The sequence below is a fragment of the Salvelinus fontinalis genome, chromosome 7 (genome assembly GCF_029448725.1).
Source record: "Salvelinus fontinalis isolate EN_2023a chromosome 7, ASM2944872v1, whole genome shotgun sequence".
NCBI classification, from domain to species: domain Eukaryota; kingdom Metazoa; phylum Chordata; class Actinopteri; order Salmoniformes; family Salmonidae; genus Salvelinus; species Salvelinus fontinalis.
Genome location: NC_074671.1, coordinates 34,900,793 through 34,924,304, shown reverse-complemented (window position 1 = coordinate 34,924,304; position 23,512 = coordinate 34,900,793). Strand labels below are relative to the sequence as shown.

Sequence of the window (23,512 nt, the reverse complement as noted above, 5' to 3'; positions counted from 1 at the left end):
CCAAAATGTCCATTTATTTGGCGTGTTTGATCCAGAAAAACACCGGTTCCAACTTGCACAACGTGACTACAAAATATCTCAAAAGTTACCTTTAAGATTTGTCCAAACATTTCAAACGACTTTTGTAATACAACTTTAGATATGTTTTAACGTAAATAATCGCTAAAATTGACTACGGGATGATCTGTGTTCAATACCGGAGGAAAACAATGTGTAGCATGGTTTCTGGTCACGCGCCTCTAACAAACAGTACACTTCACTGGAGCCTCATTCTGAACATGGCTACTTCTTCATTTCTCAAAGGAAAAACCTCAACCAATTTCTAAAGACTGTTGACATCCAGTGGAAGCGATAGGAACTGCAGGAAGGTCCCTTAGAAATCTGGATTCCCAATGAAAACCCATTGAAAAGAGAGTGACCTCAAAACAACAAAAACATCCGAAAGGTTTGTCCTCTGGGCTTTGCCTGACAAATAAGTTATGTTATAGTCACAGACATGATTCAAACAGTTTTAGAAACTTTACCGTGTTTTCTATCCAATACTAATAATAATATGCATATATTAGCATCTGGGACTGAGTAGGAGGCAGTTTACTCTGGGCAAGCTTTTCATCCAAACGTGAAAATGCTGCCCCCTATCCTAGAGAAGTTAAGTCTTGAGTGCTTTGGTGCAGTTTTTTATCAAGAATCTCTCTGTACTTTGATCCGTTCATCTTTCCCTCGATCTTAACTAGTCTCCCCAGTCCCTGCCGCTGATAAACATCCCCACAGCAAGATGCTGCCACCACCATGTTTCACCTTAGGGATGTTATTAGGGCTGTTGCCAGGTTTTCTCCAGATGCGACACTTGGCATTCAGGCCAAAGAGTTCAATCTTGGTTTCATCAGACCAGAGATTCTTGTTTCTCATGGTCAGAGAGTCTTTTAGGTGCCTTTTGGCAAACTCCAAGCTGGCTTTCATGAGCCTTTTTACTGAGGAATGGTTTCCGTATGGCCACTCTACCATAAAGGCCTGATTGGCGAAATGCTGCAGAGATGGTTGTCCTTCTGGAAGGTTCTTCCATCTCCACAGAGGATCTCTGGAGCTTTGTCAGATTGACCATTAGGTTCTTGGTCACTTCCCCTGCCAGCACAAGGAAGAGTGTTGGTGGTTCCAAACTTCTTCCAGTTATGAATGATGGAGGCCACTGTGTTCTTGGGGACCTTCAATGACACAGACACATTCCTTCAACCTCATGGCTTTGGTTTTGCTGTGACATGCACTGTCAGCTGTGGGACCTTATTTACACAGGTGTGTGCCTTTCCAAATCCAATCAATTGAATTTACCACAGGTGGACTCCAATCAAGTTGTAGATACATCTCAAAGGTGATCAATGGAAACAGGATGCATCTGAGCTCAATTTCGAGTCTCATAGCAAAGGTTCTGAATACTTATGTAAATTAGGTATCTGTTTTTTTTTATACATTTGCAAACATTTCTAAAAACCTGTCCGCTTAGTCATTATGGGGTATTGTGTGTAGACAGATGAGGATTTTTGAATAAGGCTGTAACGTACCAAAATCTGGAAAAAGTCACGGGGTCTGAACACTTTCCGAATGCATGTGGAAATGAAAAATGAAAGCAAGGAAGGGGAAAGAGAGATTGGAAACAGTCAAAGAGACTGAGGAGGAGAGGCTCGTGGCAGAGTAGGCTACAGGAACATATTGTTCTCATCACCGGGTTATCTTTTGATCAAGCCCTGTGTCGGAAAGAATACTGAGGTGGCTAAGTGACTTCAAACATTAAAGCACATGTGATTCAGGGCTGGATTAAAGCAAACTTGTTTTTTTTACATATTTTTTTACTTTCCCCCAATGTTCATATGGTAAGTAAGTATTATTCTTTAAGTGTTTCCCCATACACAATACTACATATGCCAGACAGGTAAGAATCTTAAGTCTTTTTGCCACATATGCCTAACATTTTGATTGGCCAGGATAAGGTGAAATTATATGACCCATATGCAATCAATGTAAAATATTATGACCTAAAGTAATGGCATATGAGAGTGGTTAGAATACATATCAGGAGGCAATCACAATTACAAACATTACTGCTTATATTCATTAGAGTGATTCACATTTTGAAGATATACAAAAACAAATTACTAAACAAATCCAAGCATCGTGGTGAGCATTTCAAGGAAACATTATCCTAGAGGACGTTTGTACAGTTGGTCTTGTCAATCTTCAGGTGAGGGATGCTGTTGTAAGGTTAGTTGGTTGTAAGGTAACGGTCTGCCAACTCCTAATCCTGATTTGTAAAGAAAATTATATACAAACACTTTGTTCCATCCCATCCCTCTGTAGTCGTATCGGTTCACTGAGAGATAATTTGTCGACATTGCCCTCGTTAGCTGGGCATTTACAACTCCTGCTGTTCTGTGATTGCCTTGGGCGAAATGAGAAACCAGCAATGTGGCTGTTTAGGCTAATGCTGACTATGCACTTCCATGTTGGATTTTATTGCATTTCAAGTCTTCCATGCCATCAGTAAAACTGTATACTGGGTATTCAAAACAATGTTTTTGCTAAATTCTCACATTCAGAATGGGGCATAGAAGGATGTTTAGGTGAATCAATTTGATAGGTAAACGGAATGAGGTGCAGTAATGGCAAAGTAGGCTCCCCGAATGCATCGTTGGCACATCTGGGTTATATTAGATTTTTATTTATAAGAAGTATGGTCTAGAAACTGCTGTCAGATCAGCTTCACTGGACTTATCACTCCAGCTGTTGGAGATGCTCTGTGACATTTTAGATGTAACCTGCTCCTTTGCATTGGCAGTGTCATCTCATTTGTGGTAACATTAAAGTTATACAATGGGTGGCTAAAACCACATTCCAGCCGGTGTCTATTCCACAAGTTACCACCAGCTAAATCTATGACATTTAAATGTCTATTTACTCTGTTCCATCTGACTGCGCAATCCACGGTCTCATCAGCCCAGCCAGGCAATTTATAAAATTGAACTCCACTATTAAAAGCATCTAGACATTATCTCACATTTCTTTTAGACTAACATTTCCTTTTCAACAGCGGAGATTTGTGTAAACCTTGCTGTCTGTCTCTCCGACATTTGCAACACTGTTTCAATATTCAAATTCGATCTCAAGCTGTCCCATAGTAATGAACATGTCAGGGGTTGGGATGAGACAGACAGGAAAGCAACTTTTCTCATCCAGTTGAAATCATGAATCAGCATAATTTTTATGGATATATACAAAGAACTATGAATAGAAAACAGGTAAAACAAAACAAAGTGCAGCTAGTTTGCTGTCTTTCCAGCTTCAGTTTGAAGTGACTGTGTTAGCTGTGTTGTTGGCTAGCTCCTCTGAACAACAGTGTCCTGACGAGGGAGCACATTTTCTACGGCAGGCGAAATTGTGCATCATTAGCTCATTGTTATGGATTCAAATACATGTCATTTGAAAATAGCTTAAACAAACGCAAATACAGCTACTTTGCTGTTATTCTGGCTGCAATGTTTGACGTGACTGTAAGTTAGCTGTAGTTGGCTAGCAAGCAAGGGATATGCATGTTGTCAGCCAGTATGGCAATGGAACATTGAGAATGAACGACTGGGTTGCGTCCATAGATACAGAATGAAAAGACTGAACGACTGGGTCATGTCTCTGGCAACCGAACTGATAGAACGAACGACCAGCCGGTTTGGGTAGCAACCCCAGATTTGTGTCGGGACTATATTTTGTGGAAGGATTAATTACTATGAATAATGTTTTTATGGAAATATGTAAATCATTATTTTAATATGTTTTTAACCCGTTGTAGATCCCAGAAATGTTCCATACGAACAAAAAGCTTATTTCTTTCAAATAATGTGGACAAATTTGTTTAAGTAGATTATGTGTAGATTATGTGTTATTAATTTGTTATGTACTTAAGTTATGATCCCCTCGAAGCCGGTGTTTGGAGGATATAACTGGCACGGTTTGCCGAACAACACCCGACTATATATCCTTCAAACACCGGCTTCTTGTGCATTATCACTTAAGTACATAATGACTTAATTACACACAATCTACGTAATTGCAAACTCCACTTAAAGCATGTTTTGTGAATTTTTTTAATTACCACTATAGTATGTAGGAAATTTGTTGTCAATATTTAATAACTCAACAACCATGGTGACACAAATGTCTGGCAATTTGTCTGGAAACAATGTCTGGTGTCCAAGTGGATAATATTACAGTACATGGATTTAATTATTTCAAAATAATAATTAATATACTGAACATAAATTTTACTGCTACATGCAACAATTTCAAATGTTTTACTGAATTGCAGGTCATATAAGGAAATCAGTCGATTTAAATAAATTCCTTAGGCCCTAGTCTGTGGATTTCACATGACTGGGCAGGGGCTTAGCCATGGGTCGGCCTTGGAGGGCATAGGGCCACCCACTGGGGAGCCAGGCCCAGCCAATCAACATGTATTTTTCCCCACAAAAGGGATTTATTACAGACAGAAATACTCCTCAGTTTCATCAGCTGTCTGGGTGGCTGGTCTCAGATGATGTGGGCTGGCGTGGTTACATGTGGTTGGCGGTTGTTAGGCCGGTTGGACATACTGCCAAATTCTCTAAAATGACGTTGGAGGAGACTTGTGGTAGAGAAATTAACAATCAATTCTCTGGCAACAGCTCTAGATGACATTCCTACATTGAGACATCTGTGACATTGTGTTGTGTGACAAAACTGCACATTTTAGAGTGCCTGTTATTGTCCTCAGCACAAGGTGCAACTGTTTAAGGATCATGCTGTATAATCAGCTTATTGATGTGCCACACCTGTCAGGTTGATGGATTATCTTGGCAATGGAGAAATGCTCACTAACAGGGATTTAAAGAAATTGAGAGAAATAAGCTTTTTGTGCGTACGGAACATTTCTGTGATATTTAATTTCAGGTCATGAAACATGGGACCAACACTTTATATGTTGTGTTTATATTTTTGTTCAGTATAGATAAAACTGTGTTAACACAAAGCACTACAGAAGAATTCCCCCCCCCCCCCTCAATGACAGGCTTTTACGGGCCTCTAACATTAAGATAACCGAGAGTACTGCTTGCTAGCCTACCAACTGAGGGAAGTGTGCTATTGTAAGTTCATAAATTTGATCTCCCATTGTAAGGCCAATATCATAAGCAGAGGCCTCCATGGTGACTCTTGTTGCAATGTGATAGGAATGCGCTTAGCAGTGTGGTTTTGTGTCACCCTATATTCATTCCCTTCTTTACCATTGAGCTTTAGAGAGCGGCATGTTTGCTTTGACATAAATCCTCTCTTATTGCACCCAAAAATTCCAGTCCCACTCTGACTTGATACCCCACACATCTCACAAAGGGATGCCCATGCTAGCCAGATTCCAACCTTTTTGCTCATTTAAATTGTTATCAATAGATGGACTCCCTTACAGAAAAACCACATGATTTCACGTGGACAATCTCATGATTTCAGATGTGAAATTTCACATCTGAAATCATGTGAAAATGTGTTTTTGGATCAGTTCATAAGTGACATTTCCCATGTGAAATCGTGTTTTTTAACACTTCGCATGTGACATTTCAATGTTAAAATGTGTTTTTGGAACACATCAAGTGTGACATTTCACATGTGAATTAATGTGCAAGTTAAATTTCACGTGTGAAATCATGTGCAAAAACGTGTTTTTGGAACGCTTCACATGAGAACTGTTTGCTTACATGTTGTAACGTGCAGTTTCACCAGTGGAGGCTCCTCAGAGGAGGAAGTGGAGGATCATTCTCCTCAGTGAATTTCATAAGAATTCTAATTGTAAAACATTTAAAAGTTTTCCTTTTTAGATAAAACTATACTAAATAGTCACCAAATAATTGATTAAAACATACTATTTTGCAAAGAAGGTCTATAGTAGCCTCAACAGCACTCTGTTTTCTTTTGAGAAAATGGCCTTAGAATGTTTTGGTACTACTACTGGGGAGCCCTTCTTTGTCTACACCCATTCAGCATCATTCACACCCTCTTAAGCTTTAGTCCCACCCATCTCTTTAAGGGTTGATCCGAGCGTTCTGAACTAACAACAGCAGTCAAGCACCCAAGCTAACTTGCTAGCCACTTCTCGACACAAATGAGAGAACAGCTCACTGAACATTACTTGCCCTAGCAGAGCTGGTTAGGCTGTTATGCTATCCAGAGTGTTGATGACTGCAGCTGTGCTGTCAGATTGTCCGTTCGTAAATTCAGAGCGTTTCACTCTCAGAGCGTTCAGAGCGCACACCGGACACTCTGGCCGATGAATAGGGTTGATCTGAACGTTCTGACCTCACAACGGCAGTCAAACACCCAAGCTAACTGGCTAACATTGGCTAGCTTGCAAGCTACTTCCAGGAACAAATGAAAGAACACCCCACTCTGACCATTTTACTCGCCCTAGCAGAGCTGGTTAGGCTGTTTTCATGTTATCCAGAGTGTTGGTAACTGTGCTGCTGGCAACAATTTAATTACGCCTTTTTGTCGATGTTTACTGACACTCATATTCAATGAGTGTTGAGCGTTCGTTAATTCATCAGTTATTCTGCGCTCTGGCACACTCAGACGAGTATTTTGTTAAGACATGCAGCTAGCTAGCTAGCGCGCGGCGGTGAGTATGAGCTCGGCCTCCGTTCCTTTTCATTTCTAAAGACCAAGGACTTTTCCGGTTGGAATATTATTGAAGATTTATGATAAAAACATCCTAAAGATTGATTATATACATCATTTGACATGTTTCTACGAACTGTAATGAAAAGTTTTTTGACTTTTCGTCTGGACTGCCCGCGCCTTGTGCATTTTGGATTACTGGACTAAAAGCGTGAACAAATAGGAGGTATTTGGACATAAATAAGAACTTTATCGAACAAAACAAACATTTATTGTCTAACATGGAGACCTGGGAGTGCCATCAGATGAAGATCATCAAAGGTAAGTGATTCATTTTAACGCTATTTCTGTCTTTTGTGACACCTCTCCTTCTTTGGAAAATGGCTGTATGGTTTTCTGTGGCTAGGCGCTCACCTAATATAATCGCATGGTGTGCTTTCGCCGTAATGCCTTTTTGAAATCAGACACTGTGGCTGGATTAACAAGAAGTTTATCTTTAAAATGGTGGGTAATACTTGTATGTTTGAGGAATTTTAATTATGAGATTTCTGTTGTTTTGAATTTGGCACCCTGCAATTTCACTGGCTGTTGGCGAGGTGGGACGCTAGGTGGCGACGCTCTCTTGTACCAGAGAGGTTAACTTTAAATGAAACCACTTTCTGTCAAAATTAGAAATGTGTAGTATCTGAAAATGTAGCTAGCTAGACTATCTTACTCATATGCATCATGGATGGATGCATCTCCTGTCGGATGCCATGGTTGCCCTTAGTTTGAAGCTGTAATTCATAGGTGTTTTCTCCATCTCCTTATCTATCATACAAAGTGAACTGTGTTTGAGCGTGATCAGGGGTGTATTCATTCCAACGATTCTGTTGAAAAATGTTTCTTTAACCTGTCTGGCACCGGGGTTCCGCTAGCGGAACTCCTCCCACATTCCACTGAAAAGGCAGTACATCTTCGAAATTCAAAAAATATTTTTGAGAAATATTTAACTTTCACACATTAACAAGTCCAATACAGCAAATGAAAGATACACATCTTGTGAATCCAGTCAACATGTCCGATTTTTTAAATGTTTTACAGCGAAAACACCACATATATTTATGTTAGCTCACCACCAAATACAAAAAAGGACAGACATTTTTCACAGCACAGGTAGCATGCACAAAGCCAACCTAACTAACCAAGAACCAACCAAACTAACCAAGACACAACTTCATCAGATGACAGTCTTATAACATGTTATACAATAAATCTATGTTTTGTTCGAAAAATGTAAATCAGTTTTACATTGCAGCTACCATCACAGATACCGTCAGAAATAGCACCGAAGCAGCCAGAGTAATTACAGACACCAACGTCAAATACCTAAATACTCATCATAAAACATTTCTGAAAAATCGATGGTGTACAGAAAATTAAAGACAAACATCTTGTGAATCCAGCCAATATTTCCGATTTTTTAAGTATTTTACAGCGAAAACACAATATAGCATTATATTAGCTTACTACAATAGCCTACCACACTACCGCATTCATTCATCAAGGCACGTTAACGATAGCAATAGGCACGTTAGCGATAGGGAATAAACCAGCAAAAGATATTCATTTTCACTAACCTTCATAAACCTTCATCAGATGACAGTCCTATAACATCAGGATATACATACACCTATGTTTTGTTCGAAAATGTGCATATTTAGAGCTGAAATCAGTGGTTATACATTGTGCTAACGTAGCATCTTTTTCCCAGAATGTGCGGATATTTTTATGACACTCAACTATTCTGACCAAATAACTATTCATAAACGTTACTAGAAAATACATGTTGTATAGGAAATGATAGATACACTAGTTCTTAATGCAATCGCCGTGTTAGAATTCTAAAAATAACTTCATTACGACATCCAGCTTACGTTACAGCGAGAGCGTGCCCAAAATCTGGGCGCAAACTACTAGTACAACATGTTCGACAGATATATGAAATAGCATCATAAAATGGGTCCTACTTTTGATGATCTTCCATCAGAATGTTGTACAAGGGGTCCTTTGTCCAGAACAATCGTTGTTTGGTTTTAGAATGTCCTCTTCTCCAGTCAATTAGCACGGAAAGCTAGCAAAGTAGCCAAAGCTCTCCTTCCTGAACAAAGGCACACAACGCAACACGCCTAACGTCCCGAATAAATTTCAATAATCTAATAAAACTATATTGAAAAAACATACTTTACGATGATATTGTCACATTTATCAAATAAAATCAAAGCCGGAGATATTAGTCGTCTATAACGACAGCTTTTCAGAAGGCAATACCAGGTCCCTTCTCGCGCGCTCCAGAAAACAGGAAACTGGTGACACGTCATGCCAAGAGCTTTTATTCGACCCCAGGTCAAGTTATACACTCCATTTCTTCTCTCACTGCCTGGCGACATCTAGTGGAAGATGTATGAAGTGCATGTATACTAATAAATATCAAGGAAATTTATAGGCAGGCCCTAGAAAGGAGCATCGATTTCAGATTTTCCACTTCCTGTCAGGAAGTTTGCTGCAAAATGAGTTCTGTTTTACTCACAGATATAATTCAAACGGTTTTAGAAACTAGAGTGTTTTCTATCCAATAGTAATAATAATATGCATATTGTATGAGCAAGAATTGAGTACGAGGCCGTTTAAATTGGGCACGATTTTCCCCAAAGTGAAAACAGCGCCCTCTGTCCTCAACAGGTTAACGGAAGCAAACAGAACAAAATGGGGATAACATACATGAATTTGTCCAGTTGAAACTTTGCAACTGTTAGACTAATGATTACACCCTATATCAGCTAGATGCAGGCAATTTTTTTATTTTATCTTTATTTAACCAGGTATGCTAGTTGAGAACAAGTTCTCATTTACAACTGTGACCTGGCCAAGATAAAGCAAAGCAGTGCGACACATACAACAACAACAGAGTTACACATGGAATAAACAAACATACAGTCAATAACACAATAGAAAAAAAAGTATATATACAGTGTGTGCAAATGAGGTAAAATAAGGGAGGTAAGGCAATAAATAGGCCATAGTAGCGAAATAATTACAATTTAGCAATTAAATACTGGAGTGATAGATGTGCAGAAGATGAATGTGCAAGTAGCGATACTGGGGTGCAAAGGAGAATAAAAAAATAACAGAATGGGGATGAAGTAGTTGGATGGGCTATTTACAGGTGGGCTATGTTCAGGTGCAGTGATCTGTGAGCTGCTCTGACAGCTGGTGCTTAAAGTTAGTGAGGGAGATATGAGTCTCCAGCTTCAGTGATTTCTGCAATTCGTTCCAGTCATTGGAAGCAGAGAACTGGAAGGAAAGGCGGCCAAAGGGGGGATTGGCTTTGGGGGTGACCAGTGAAATATACCTGCTGGAGCGCGTGCTACAAGTGGTTGCTGCTATGGTGACCAGTGAGCTGAGATAAGGCGGGGCTTTACCTAGCATAGACTTATAAATGACCTGGAGCCAGTGGGTTTGGCGACGAATATGAAGCGAAGGCCTGCCAACGAGAACATACAGGTCGCAATGATGGGTAGTATATGGGTCTTTGGTGACAAAACGGATGGCACTGTGATAGACTGCATCCAATTTGTTGAGTGGAGTGTTGGAGGCTATTTTGTAAATGATATGGCCGAAGTCAAGGATCGGTAGGATAGTCAGTTTTACGAAGGTATGTTTGGCGGCATGAGTGAAGAATGCTTTGTTGCGAAATAGGAAGCTAATTCTAGATTTAATTTTGGTTTGGAGATGCTTAATATGAGTCTGGAAGGAGAGTTTACAGTCTAACCAGACACCTAGGTATTTGTAGATGTCCACATATTCTAAGTCAGAACCATCCAGAGTAGTGATGCTGGACCGGCGGGAGGGTGCTGGTAGCGATCAGATGAAGAGCATGCATTTAGTTTTACTTGCATTTAAGAGCAATTGGAGAGGTTGAACAGACTAGTAATAGGGGTTGCAACAATTTCGGCTGATAATTTTAGAAAGAGAGGGTCCAGATTGTCTAGCCCTGCTGATTTGTAGGGGTCCAGATTTTGCAGTTCTTTTAGAACACCATCTATCTGGATTTGGGTGAAGGAGAAATGGGGAGGCTTGGGCAAGTTGCTGTGGGGGGTGCAAGGCTGTTGACCGGGGTAGGAGTGGCCAGGTGGAAAGCCTGGCCAGGCGTAGAAAAATGCTTATTGAAATTCTCAATTATCGTGGATTTTTCGGTGGTGAAAGTGTTTCCTAGCCTCAGTGCAGTGGGCAGCTGGGAGGAGGTGCTCTTATTCTCTAGTGTCCCAGAACTTTGGGGAGTTTGTGCTGCAGGATGCAAATTTCTGTTTGAAACAGCTAGCCTTTGCTTTCTTAGCTTTGTCCATGTGTCACTCTTATTTGTCTCTAGAACTGTGTGCACATACCTAAGTCGGAAGTTTACATACACTTAGGTTGGAGTCATTAAAACTGGTTTTTCAACCACTCCACAAATGTCTTGTTAACAAACTATAGTTTTGGCAAGTCACTTAGGACATCTACTTTGTGCGTGACACAAGTCATTTTTCCAACAATTGTTTACAGACAGATTATTTCACTTATAATTGATTGTATCACAATTCCAGTTGGTCAGAAGTTTACATACACTAAGTTGGCTTGTGCCTTTAAACAGCTTGGAAATATCCAGAAAATGATGTCATGGCTTAGAAGCTTCTGATAGGCTAATTGACATCATTTGAGTCAATTGGAGGTGTACCTGTGGATGTATTTCAAGGCCTACCTTCAAACTCAGTGCTTCTTTGTTTGACATCATGGGAAAATCAAAAGTACTCAGCCAAGACCTCAGAAAAATATTGTAGACCTCCACAGGTCTGGTTCATCCTTGGGAGCAATTTCCAAACGCCTGAAGATGCCACGTTTATCTGTACAAGCAATAGTTCACAAGTATAAACACCATGGAACCATGCAGCCGTCACACCGCTCAGGAAGAGACGCGTTCTGTTTCCTAGTGATGAAAGTACTTTGGTGCGAAAAGTGCAAATCAATCCCAGAACAACAGCAAAGGACCTTGTGAAGATGCTTGAGGAAACAGGTACAAAAGTATCTATATCCACAGTAAAACGAGTCCTATATCAATATAACCTGAAAGGCTGCTAAGCAAGGAAGAAGCCACTGCTCAAAACCCGCCATAAAAAGCCAGACTATGGTTTGCAACTGCACATGGGGACAGAGATCGTACTTTTTGGAGAAATGTCCTCTGGTCTGATGAAACAAAAATATAATTGTTTGGCCATAATGACCATCCTTATGTTTTGAGGAAAAAGGGGGAGGCTTGCAAGCGGAAGAACACCCTCCCAACTGTGAAGCATGGGGGTGGCAGCATCATGTTGTGGGTGTGCTTTGCTGCAGGAGGGACTGGTTCACTTCACAAAATAGATGGCATCGTGAGGAATGAAAATGATGCCTTGATGACAGCTTTGCACACTCTTGGCATTCTTTCAAACAGCATCACCTGGAATGCTTTTCCAACAGTCTTGAAGGAGTTCCCACATATGCTGAGCACTTGTTGGCTGCTTTTCCTTCACTCTGCAGTCCAGCTCACCCCAACGCATCTCAATTGGGTTGAGGTTGGGTGATTGTGGAGACCAGGTCATCTGATGCAGCACTCCATTGCGTATCGCTGCAAAATGCTGTGGTAGCCATGCTGGTTAATTGTGCCTTGAATTCTAAATAAATCAGACAGTGCCACCAGCAAAGCACCCCCAAACCATTACACCTCCTCCTCTATGCTTCACGGTGGGAACCACACATGCTGAGATCATCCGTTCACCTACTCTGCGTTTCATAAAGGCACGGCGGTTGGAACAAAAAATCTGAAATTTGGATCAAACCAAAGGACAGATTTCCAACGGTCTAATGTCCATTGCTCGTTTTTCTTAGCCCAAGCAAGTCTCTTCTTCTTATTTGTGTCTTATTTGTATTTAGTGGTGGGTTCTTTACAGCAATTCAACCATGAAGGCCCGATTCACGCAGTCTCCTTTGAATAGTTGATGTTGACATGTGTCTGTTACTTGAACTCTTTTAAGCATTTATTTGGGCTGCAATTTCTGAGGCTGGTACCTCTAATGAACTTATCCTCCGCAGCAGAGGCAACTCTGGGTCTTCCTTTCCTGTGGCAATCCTCAGGTTTTTGGTTCTTGACATTTTCCGAATTGACTGACCTTCGTGTCTTAAAGTAATGATGGACCGTCATTTCTCTTTGCTTGTTTGAGCTGTTCTTGCCAGAATATGGACTTGGTCCTTTTAACAAATAGAAGAAGAAGGAAAGAAATTCCACAAATGTACTTTTAACAAGACGCACCTGTGAATTGAAATGCCTTCCAGGTGAGTACCTCCTGAAGCTGGTTGAGAGAATGCCAAGAGTGTGCAAAGCTGTCATCAAGGCAAAAGGTGGCTACTTTGAATAATTTCAAATATGAAATATATTTAGATTTTTTTAACACTTTGTTGGTTACTACATGATTCCATATGTGTTATTTCATAGGTTTGATGTATTCACTATTATTCTACAATGTTGAAAATAGTAAAAATAAAGAAAAACCCTTGCATGAGTAGGTGTGTCCAAACTTTTAACTGGTACTGTATATGTTGGGAAAAAAACATATTTGAATGCACAAAACAATCATATATGTATATATATATGTAAATATTATGTTTAAATTAAAGCCATCGATCAATGTTGATCCATATAATTGTTTTCCCCTTTCATGCAACCACAGAGCTTCCCAAGCATTTCCTTGTGAAGAGTGTGGCAGTAGAGGAGGCAGTGAGGCCTGGTTCGATGAAAGGAGGCATAGTAGGTAGGCCCCGCAGCTGTTAAAAATGAGAGACACATAAATAAACAGGGCTTTTACTGCCTGCTGACACAGGCGTAAAGGGAACCCTGTTTCAAGTGTGCATCGGGGGAAATGTGAGATGCATGTGGCGCTCATGTACCACCTTTTCATTTCCACTGACTTTGTGGTTTCCATAATTGTGTTTTTGATTATCTGTCAAATCCTTCTAAGGAGGGGGCAGCTATCAAGTACAATATCAGCATATGGATAAGCTGGGAATTGAAATGTTTATTTTCCTATCGCTCCCTCACTTAATCATGTATCTAGGAGATTGACTGTCTTGGATTACTGTTTGGAGGATGATAAGGTGTTTTAAGCTACCGTTTTATCTTACGTTCTCTAAACAGTTTTCCCATCCATTATTACAACACTCCAAGATGGCGCTGTGTCAAGTGTTTATCCTTTACAATATTGTAGAACATTTCTCAAGAAGTTCAGATCTCTTGGCATAAAGACGAACATGTAGGGTTGACACAGTTGCTGGACCTGGCTTTTGGTCCCAGGCCAGGCGACCCCATATTTACTGCAATGTTATGATTCATGTCGTGATTCATACAAACCAATAAAAAGTACCAAACATTTTCATTGAGGTCTTTGGAAGAGCAGTACAAAAGTTCTGTTGAGCATGTGGCCACCTGGCCATTCATATGCAGTTTTCATTTCAGACTGCAAATCTTATTTCCACATTTTTATGGAGTTGCTGGATAGGTTTATAAGGTAGAAGTCCAACTCTGGGCTCAATTCAATTGAACAATCAATGTTTCACACTCCTTATATCCTGGGGTCAAATGGGCACTGTCAAAATAACAGATGGTCTCCTCTCAAAGTTGGATGCTTAATTTCTTTTAGTTTCCATGTGAGACAGAATTTGTTAACAAAGATGGCAGGTTTTATTGAATCAGTCTCATAGTCAACTCCAGTCTTCTCCAGGTAGCTGTCAACCACAAGGTCAACCATGTTTTTTACTGAATGAAACAAACAAGACTGGAGAATCTGAACTCTATCAGGTCACCTTGCTCTTATTCAAGGTCAGGGTGGATTAGAGACTGGGAAGGAAAAGCCATCGTCTTTCATGGCTGTCTCATAGACCTGCCATTTGCAGGGAAAAAAGCGAGATGGACAGAGCTACGGTCATGGCTCCCCCTGTTAAAGGAAGTACACACCATTCCACCATTCGTCTTAAGGGAGAGACTCATCATTCTGTCTTTTGAGTAAGGAATTCCCGTCTTTAGTCATTGTCCAACATATTGGGGTTAATGGGTTTATGGGCCTAGAACGAAAATTCAGAGCCAGAATAACTTTTTTTTGTGTTGCAGTAGTTGGAAGAGTAAACTGCCTAAAATTAGATATACACTACCATTAAAAAGTTTGGGGTCACTTAGAAATGTCCTTGTTTCTGAAAGAAAAGCTAATTTTTGGTCTAATAAAATAACATAAAATTGATCAGAAATACAGTGTAGACATTGTTAATGTTGTGAATGATTCTTTATGGTATATCTACATAGGCGTACAATTTGATGTTATTTTAATGGACCAACAATTTGCTTTTCTTTCAAAAACAAGGACATTTCTAAGTGACCCCAAACTTTTGAACGGTAGTGTACATTTCTAGATCCCAACTGATTCTGCTGTCTAAAGAGCCAGCAGCAATCCGTTTCATATTCATAAGACATACACACAAGCAGGAGAAATTGGAACCAAATGTGGGAAAGTGATCTCCTTTGCAGCGCCTCCGAAAGTGCAACAACGCATGTATAGTATGGTGTGGTGACTTTGCTGTACATTATCCTAACGTTAGCCTGTCATGACCTCTGTGAGTGGGTGGGGACCAGGTTGCTGTTTTTAAGCCTGCTTCACACATCGGCCTCACTTGTTCATAAGGGACTTATTCTTACCTGAAAAGAGAGACAGAGAGATCCATTGTTATACATAAAAAATAGTACAAGGCCAGAGATATCTACCAGTTTGTACTCCATAAAAATCTCCTTCAATCTCTCTCTCTCTCGGTCTCACTCATTTATTAAATGTGAGGTAGACTATGACGGTCTGTAAGCGTTTGCATTTCAAGAACCAACAAGCGCGTGTATCTTTTTGATCTGTTTGTAAAATGAAGAGAGAGAGAGTCATCAATGATGCATAAACTGTGCCTGAAGACAAATACATAACACTTTTGTGTAAGAGAACAGGGCGATAATTGGAACCGTGTTCAATCAACCTTGGCGAACAGGTCTTCAGAATAAACTATTGCCCCCCCTTGAGCTTCAAGAAAGCATTTGGAGTCGTGCTAATCAAACCCATGGTTTCACTGTGCAACAAGAAGAGACTGCGTATTAAAGGTGCAATTGGCAATGTTTACAGTAATACCTTGATCATGTTGATCACGTGGACTGTCAATCCTTGTATCCATAGCTCCAGCTATGCATTTGAGAATGGTTACATTTCTCCAGCCCCATCCTTCAGTGTCATATAGGAAACCAAGTGGTAAAGCTGCCGTTGACTGAAAAACGAATGAAGGATTGTGGCTTTAAGTCAAATTCATGTTCATTCTCTGTGCAAGGGCTGAGAGTATTTATTTTATTTGAAGTGCAATAAGCTGGCATTCTGTTAACTCCACAACCCTGGCATTCAAAGCATCAGCAAACTTACGCTGAACTATGGCTGGTGGTGAACACACAGAGTTGCTGCCGTGTCAGTTGTGTGTGTGTGTGACTCTCATGCTGTGCATAAAAACGTCCAATCCGCATAACAACCAGTCAGCATAACTGGACAAGAAAGCAAGAAAGATGGTGCCCGGCAAAAGCAAGCCAGCATGACTGTATATGTTGCTATGGTGATTTCGGTACAAAAACAATGCTACGGCAGACAGTAAAAGTTAAAGTATTTTAACTTTGGCGGGAAGCCCCGTCTACCGTGGCGGCTGACGTCATTCACAGCGAGCCACAACGGCATTTGTGGCTCGCTGTGAAATTACATCCATTTTGCTGTCTACCTCGTACCATGTAAACGCGCCATAAGTGGACTCTGGTGTGCATGATCTCCCTCGACATGAAGAACGCAGATACCAATGGGAAAGGAAGAGACAGAGACTCACATCTGGGCAGACTGAGGCAAACCCACCTCTAGCTCATTACCCATGAGGTTTTTTTATTTCACCTTTATTTGGCCAGTTGAGAACAAGTTCTTTACAACTGCGACCTGGCCAAGGTAAAGTGCACCACCACATATCGGCTGTCCCGTAGAGAGAGGAGAGAGAGGTGCCATGTGAATCACCACCATGCAGCCTCTAAATATAGCATGGCGGAGAGGCGCACTCTCTCGACGCTATCGCCGTGGTAATATGCTCCGAGGGTCAGCGAGTTCATGATGATGAGAGACCGAGAGTGTCACACATGTCTGGTGGTCTGACTCTTCGTCCTTATGTAACTGCCTGACTTCAGCTTGCCCACACTCTGATGTATAGCGCTAATTATCCTAAGTTAGTTAAACAGGCCGGATAGGGAGCCTTTTGATTCAACTGTGGGCGATGTGGAAGTTTCGAGTGCAGGAGGTTTATGATATTAAAATGCATAGTGTATAGACTACATATCCCCCCGGTGAAGGGGGTTCTAGGCTAGAGCACTATCTATCCCTTGAGCACTTTTCTGTCATTGCCCTTTACCTTGAGTCTCCCACTACATTCCCACTGTCCTGTCATAAAAATGAATATAGTATGAAAGGTCAGAATTCCGATCTTCTGTTCAAAAAGAGGGAACCACTGGCATGATAGGCATGTGCATTAGAGTAAAACTGGTTTGAACCACTGTCAATTGATTGTGTCATTGTGAACCGTGACTCTCATGCCCTAGGAACACTCATAAACGAAGATGTGCATCTCGTCCAGACTAAGAAGTACAATAACCATATGGTTATATCAAATACTTTCAAATACATGAGCTGCACACCTCAAATATTTTCAACTTGTAGTTCTATAGTGACCCAGGTCTGATCTTGTCCTTGCTCTTCTTCTCATGGATAGAAGTGTGAATTAGCCACAGCATGCCAGGAAGTGTTGTGATGAGAAAAAGCTACCTTGCCCTGTTCAGACCGACCCCGATGCCATCTCATTTAGCCATGCTTACCGCTGCATGCCACATGACAATTTCAACGATATATACTGAACAAAAATATGAACGCAACATGCAACAATTTCAACGATTTTACTGAGTTACAGTTCATATAAGGAAATCAGTCAATTCAATTAAATTCTTTAGGCCCTAATCTATGGACTTCAAAACTTGGGAGCCAGGCCCAGCCAATCAGAATGAGTTTTTCCACACAAAAGGGCTTTATTACAGACAGAACTACTCCTCAGTTTCATCAGCTGTCCAGACCATCCCGCCGGTGAAGAAGCCAGATGTGGAGGACCTGGGCTGGCGTGGTTACACGTGGTCTGCAGTTGTGAGGATGGTTGGACATACTGCCAAATTCTCTAAAACGACATTGGGGCGGCTTGTGGTAGAGAAATTAACATTACATTCTCTGGCAACAGCTCTGATGGACATGTATGCAGTCACCATGCCAATTGCACACCCCCTCAACACTTGAGACATCCATGGCATTGGATGAAAAAACTGCACATTTTAGAGTGACCTTTTGTTGTCCCAAAGAGGTCAAGACCATCTCATCATCAAGAGGAAACTACGGACTAGGACGGCTAAATGAGTTCACTTCTCTGTTCCACAGCGATGATGTCATCCATGCTGCTCTTGTTTGGTATGGGGGAAATTAAATAATCGATTTTGTTGGTGTAGAGAGAGAGAGAGGTGCCATGTGCTGATTTTGGGCGATTAAGGCCTGGCTCGAAGTCGGCATTCCAATTATTTCCAAAGGTGTTCGTTGAGGTCAGGGCTCTGTGCAGGCCAGTCAAGTTCTTCCACACAGATCTCGACAAACCATTTTTGTATGGACTTCGCTTTGTGCACGGGGGCGTTGTCATGCTGAAACAGGAACGGGCCTTCCCCAAACTGTTGCCACAAATTTGGAAAAACTGAATTGTCTAGAATTTCATTGTATGCTGTAGCGTTAAGATTTCCCTTCACTGGAACTAAGGGGCCTAGCCCGAACCATGACAAACAGCCCCAGACCATTATTCCTGATCCACCAAACTTTACAGTTGGCACTTTGCATTAGGGCAGGTAGCGTTTTTCCTGGCATCCGCCAAACCCAGATTCGTCCGTCGGGCTGCCAGATGGTGAAGCGTGATTCTTCACTCCAGAGAATTGCTTTCCACTGCTACAGTGGAGTCCAATGCGAGTCCAATGGCGGCGATCTTTAATGACTCCAGGTGGCGCTTGGCATTGCTCATGGTGATCTTAGGCATGTGTGCGGCTGCTCGGGCGTAGAAACGCATTTCATGAAGTGCCCAACAAACATTTATTGTGCTGACGTTGCTTCCAGGTGCAGTTTGGAACTCGGTAATGGGTGTTGCAACTGAGGACAGACAATTTTTATGCGCGCTTCAGCACTTGGCTGTCCCGTTTTGTGAGCTTGTGTGGCCTACCACTTCACAGCTGACCCGTTGTTGCTCCAATTGACTGGGGCAGCGCCAGCAGGGCAGAAATTTGATGAACTGACTTGTTGGAAACGTGGAATGATGGTGCCACGTTAAAAGTCACTGAGCCTTTCAGTAAGGCCATTCTACTGCTAGTGTTTGTCTATGGAGATTTCATGGCTGTGTGCTCGATATTATACTCCTATCAGCAACAAGTGTGACTGAAATAGCCGAATCCACTAATTTGAAGCGGTTTCCACATACTTTTGTATATACTGTATAGTGTATATCTGTATTTTGACAGGGTTTTTTAGCTCTTATGGCCAAGTGTTAATGGAATAAGTTGATAAAGAAGAGTGAATGGTTCTTAATCTTCATCTTTGTATATTTTTGTTTAGGTTGCAAACAATGGCCTTATACTGGAGATGAACCACCCAACAGCTGGAAAGATTGCAGTACCAGGTAAGAGCCTGAGCCCTACAGGGATACTTGTGACAATAGATTGATTCTCCCATTTTAAACTAATTACAACGTATAAAGTCATACCAAAGACTGTAAAAGTGGGACCCAATGCATATCTGCTTGACACTCAGCATTAAGGAGATCGATTGGGGGTAAGGCCCTGCAATAGACTAGCCTCCTGTCCAGAGGGTGTACATCAAGCCGCGTCACGCTACAGAAACAGGATATAGGCTCCTGCTCCTATGAGCCCTTGTGGCTCGCTCAGAAAAACTAATCATATTTAGATATATAAAAGTTTTTTGAAAACAAAATAATTATTTTCTGACTGCCAAATATTCAATCAAGAACCAAAAATTACAACAGTTTAATTAGTGTAAATATATTACCGTTAGCACATGGTTTGGAGGGCTGTCCAATATGAATGTTTATATACAGCCTGTAATTAAATACTTCATGATTTTATAATACATTTAAACATGCTAAACATTAACATTTATCGATCAAAATAATGTCAAGTAATACAAAAGTACAGTTATACAACTTTTTTATGCCCCTAACCAAACAGATGTTGCTTTATTTTTTTAACATTTATTTGCATTGAGGTATATAGCTGGATACACAACTAATGGCCTGGGACATGGACATTGTTTGGCCTGAAAACATCTGATGAATGTCCCTTTCAGTCATTTAGCTAGATCTAAGCAACAGTGAGAGTCATGGGCTTATCTTAACATTTGAATAGAACACTTTTGCAGTTTCAAAATGACTGAGAAAGAAGTCATTGAGAAAATAAAGGAAATATCAACATAAAGTGTCTTAATATGAGTTGGGCCAGCATTTACCAGAACAGCATCAATGCACCATAGCTATCAGGAATCAAGGTAAGACCCAAGTGCAGACTGTGTGAAGTAACCATGTTTATTGTAACCACAGGGGCAGGCAAATGACAGGACGAGGCAGGCAAGGTCTTTAATCAAGAGCAGAGGCCAAGGTACAGGACAGCCGGCAGGCGCAGGGTCAGGTCAGGCAGAGGCCGGTAATCCAGAGGTGGAGCAAAGGTAGAGGACGGCAGGCAGGCTCAGAGACAGGCTGTGGTCAGGCCGGCGGGTACAGGGTCAGGACAGGCAAAGGTCAAACACCAGGAGGCCGAGAAAAAGAGAGACCAGGGAAACCCAGGAGCTGAGACAAAATGCTGGTAGGCTTGAACTAACAAGACAAACTGGCAACAGACAGACAGAAAACACAGGTGTAAATACACAGGGGCTAATGGGGAAGATGGGCTACACCTGGAGGGGGGTAGAGACGAGCGCAAGGACAGGTGAAACAGATCAGGGCGTGACAATGGCATAGATTTTACAAGTGTCTGGAACTCTACTGAAAGGATGCGACACCATAATACCACTAGATGGGCGGTGTTTTGTTGATGGTGGTGGAAAGCGCTGTCTCAGGCGTCAAGTGTTCAATTGGGCTGAGATCTGGTGACTGAGACGGCCATGGCATGTGGTTTACATCGTTTTCATGCTCACCAAACCATTCAGTGACCACTCAAGCCCTGTGGATGGGGGCATTCACATTCTATGGGGACATAGCTGTGGTAGCCAAAATATTGGCCTGCCCAGCATTTTTATATATGAGCCTAAGCATGATGGGATGTTAATTAACTCAGGAACCACCTGCTTTCAATGTCCTTTGTATCCCTCATTTACCTACAAGTGTTTCCATTATTTTGGCAGTTACCTGTACATTTTCATAATCAGTGAGACATAAGGTAATACAGTATCACTTGACATCAAGTTCTTATACATGTTTAGTACCTGATTACTACAATAGCAAAATGATTGTTACATAGGACTTTAGAAATTGCTTCATTTTAAGTGTTACTGAGAATGATAACAGTAACAAAATATGGCTAGTAAGTGTGTAATGTAACTAAATATCCTAGGGTTAGCTGTTCAGCAGTCTGATGGCCTGGTGGTAGTAGCTGTAACTTGATTATCTACACATGGGGCCTGTTCAGGAAAATGGAAATGTCAAATCAAATTTTATTGTTCACATACACATGGTTAGCAGATGTTATTGCAAGTGTAGCGAAATGTACAGTATGTTCAGATGGACATGTATTGTGTAGATCAAGTATGATCTACGGTCAGATGGACTGGAATAGTATAGGAAATGGTGTGCTCTATTCATTATATTTCTATCTGCAACATGAAGTTCGAAATACAGACTTTTGCCTTTATTTGATGGCAGCCAATCCAATAGTTTCTAAAAAGTAGTCACTTCCTGAGATATGTATTTAAATAGTTGTAAAAAACAGTAGTTGTTTCTCAGATCTGCATTCAAATAGTTTACAAAGTAGTTGCTTTCTGAGATCTCTATTCAAATAGTTTTTTAAAAGTAGTCCCTTCTGAGATCTGTATTAAATTGTTTTAAAAAGTAGTTATTTTTGAGGGATCTGTCATCAAACAGTTGTAGTCACCTCCAAAGTAACTATTTGACCCCCCCCCCTCCCTAAAATAATAACTTTCCACACAGCATATTTAAAACTATAGTTATCCCAGGTCTGCTACAGTATGTACTGCACCGAGGAAGTCTGATCTGTAGCGCACATTCTTTGCACAAATCTTGTATTTTTTATCAACTTGAAATGTGTTGTTCTATTCTGAGCTCACTGCTGGAACAGGTATGTTTAGAAGTTGATTTCTCAATTAATTCTAAATCGGTGATATGTCCTCCCCCCGACAATCAGTGGTGGGCTTTGATGTTTTCAATGTGTTGTTTACCATTGTGTATCCTGAACATTGATGTGCCAATCCAAGCCAAATCAAGGATAATTGTGAAGAATGATCCACTAAGACAGGAAAACCACAACAGACACCTAGTACCATGTCACGGGCCCCTGACCAAGCATCTTTCCAACATATACATTACATCTCTGAGTACTTCTATTCTCTCTAATCTTCCCCCTGTGATTTGCATAAAACCAAACATCGACTAAAGAAGGGGTTATTTTGGGGGAGTTGAGCAGGGAAGGGTCCTAGTGCATCAGAAGTTCAGACCGATTTAACTTGCGGAAGACAGACTGCTTTTCTGTCTGTGCACTTGCAAATTCACCACAGTCATTGTCATTTTTTTGGACCGTTTCATGAGTGAGAAAGTCAGAATAGGGCACAATAATTGTGCCTATATGGCCTCACCGTTCTTGAGTGAATGGCGATGAAAACATGCATGGCTAAAGAACACAATGAAGAGTAATTAATGGAATGACAGCAAAATAAAGTGCAAAATTGGCCATTAGCTGAGTTGGAAGGGGGTGGGGCTTTTGGGTCTGAGAGTAGTCCCTTAAAATGGATGTCCAGAACAGTCAAACAAAAGGGGATGATTAACTTCTGAGGGGAAGTAAGTCAGTTCAAGGAACCACTCTGACGAGTCCTGACGAATTCTACATTCCACCATTCTTCAATGATGGTCTTCGTCTGTCTTGCACATATCAGTGATGGAGAATAGGCTTCGAATAGGTTTTTGTGCCTTTGATTGTGAGAAGCTGCCTCATTAGAGATTGTGCAGAACTGTTTATTGTGTGGCATTCCCCATGGGGATCCTTATTAGCTGGACCAGCGGCATGCCTTTGAAGTTCACAACTAAAATGGACACAGCTGATCCTGGACTGACGGGATGTCCCTTCTTGTATTCTTCAACCCAATTAATATTCTCGAAAATTAGCAAACGATTCAGTCGTGTAATTAATTTTTTTTGCTAAAATATGCATGTCATTATGCTACAGTTGGTATCATAAATATTCACTCCCTTTGGATTTTTTTTCAGATTTTGTTGCGTTAAAAAGTGGGATTGAACTAGATTTCATTGTTTTTTTGTCATTGGTTAAGAAAATGTTTTCATGAATACATTTCTTGATGCTCTTGGACACATCATCAGTGATGTAACC

General features: G+C 41.0%; 1 protein-coding gene across 2 annotated transcripts in view; it reads left to right on the top strand.

Annotated features, from left to right (window-relative positions):
• The window catches only part of sugct (succinyl-CoA:glutarate-CoA transferase), a 171,918-nt gene that overhangs the window by 116,350 nt on the left and 32,056 nt on the right, over positions 1–23,512 (top strand). For both annotated transcript variants that reach the window (XM_055929264.1, XM_055929265.1), the window contains one exon: positions 19,503–19,566. In XM_055929264.1, coding sequence (XP_055785239.1) covers positions 19,503–19,566 — 64 coding nt within the window. The remainder of the gene's footprint in view (positions 1–19,502; positions 19,567–23,512) is intronic.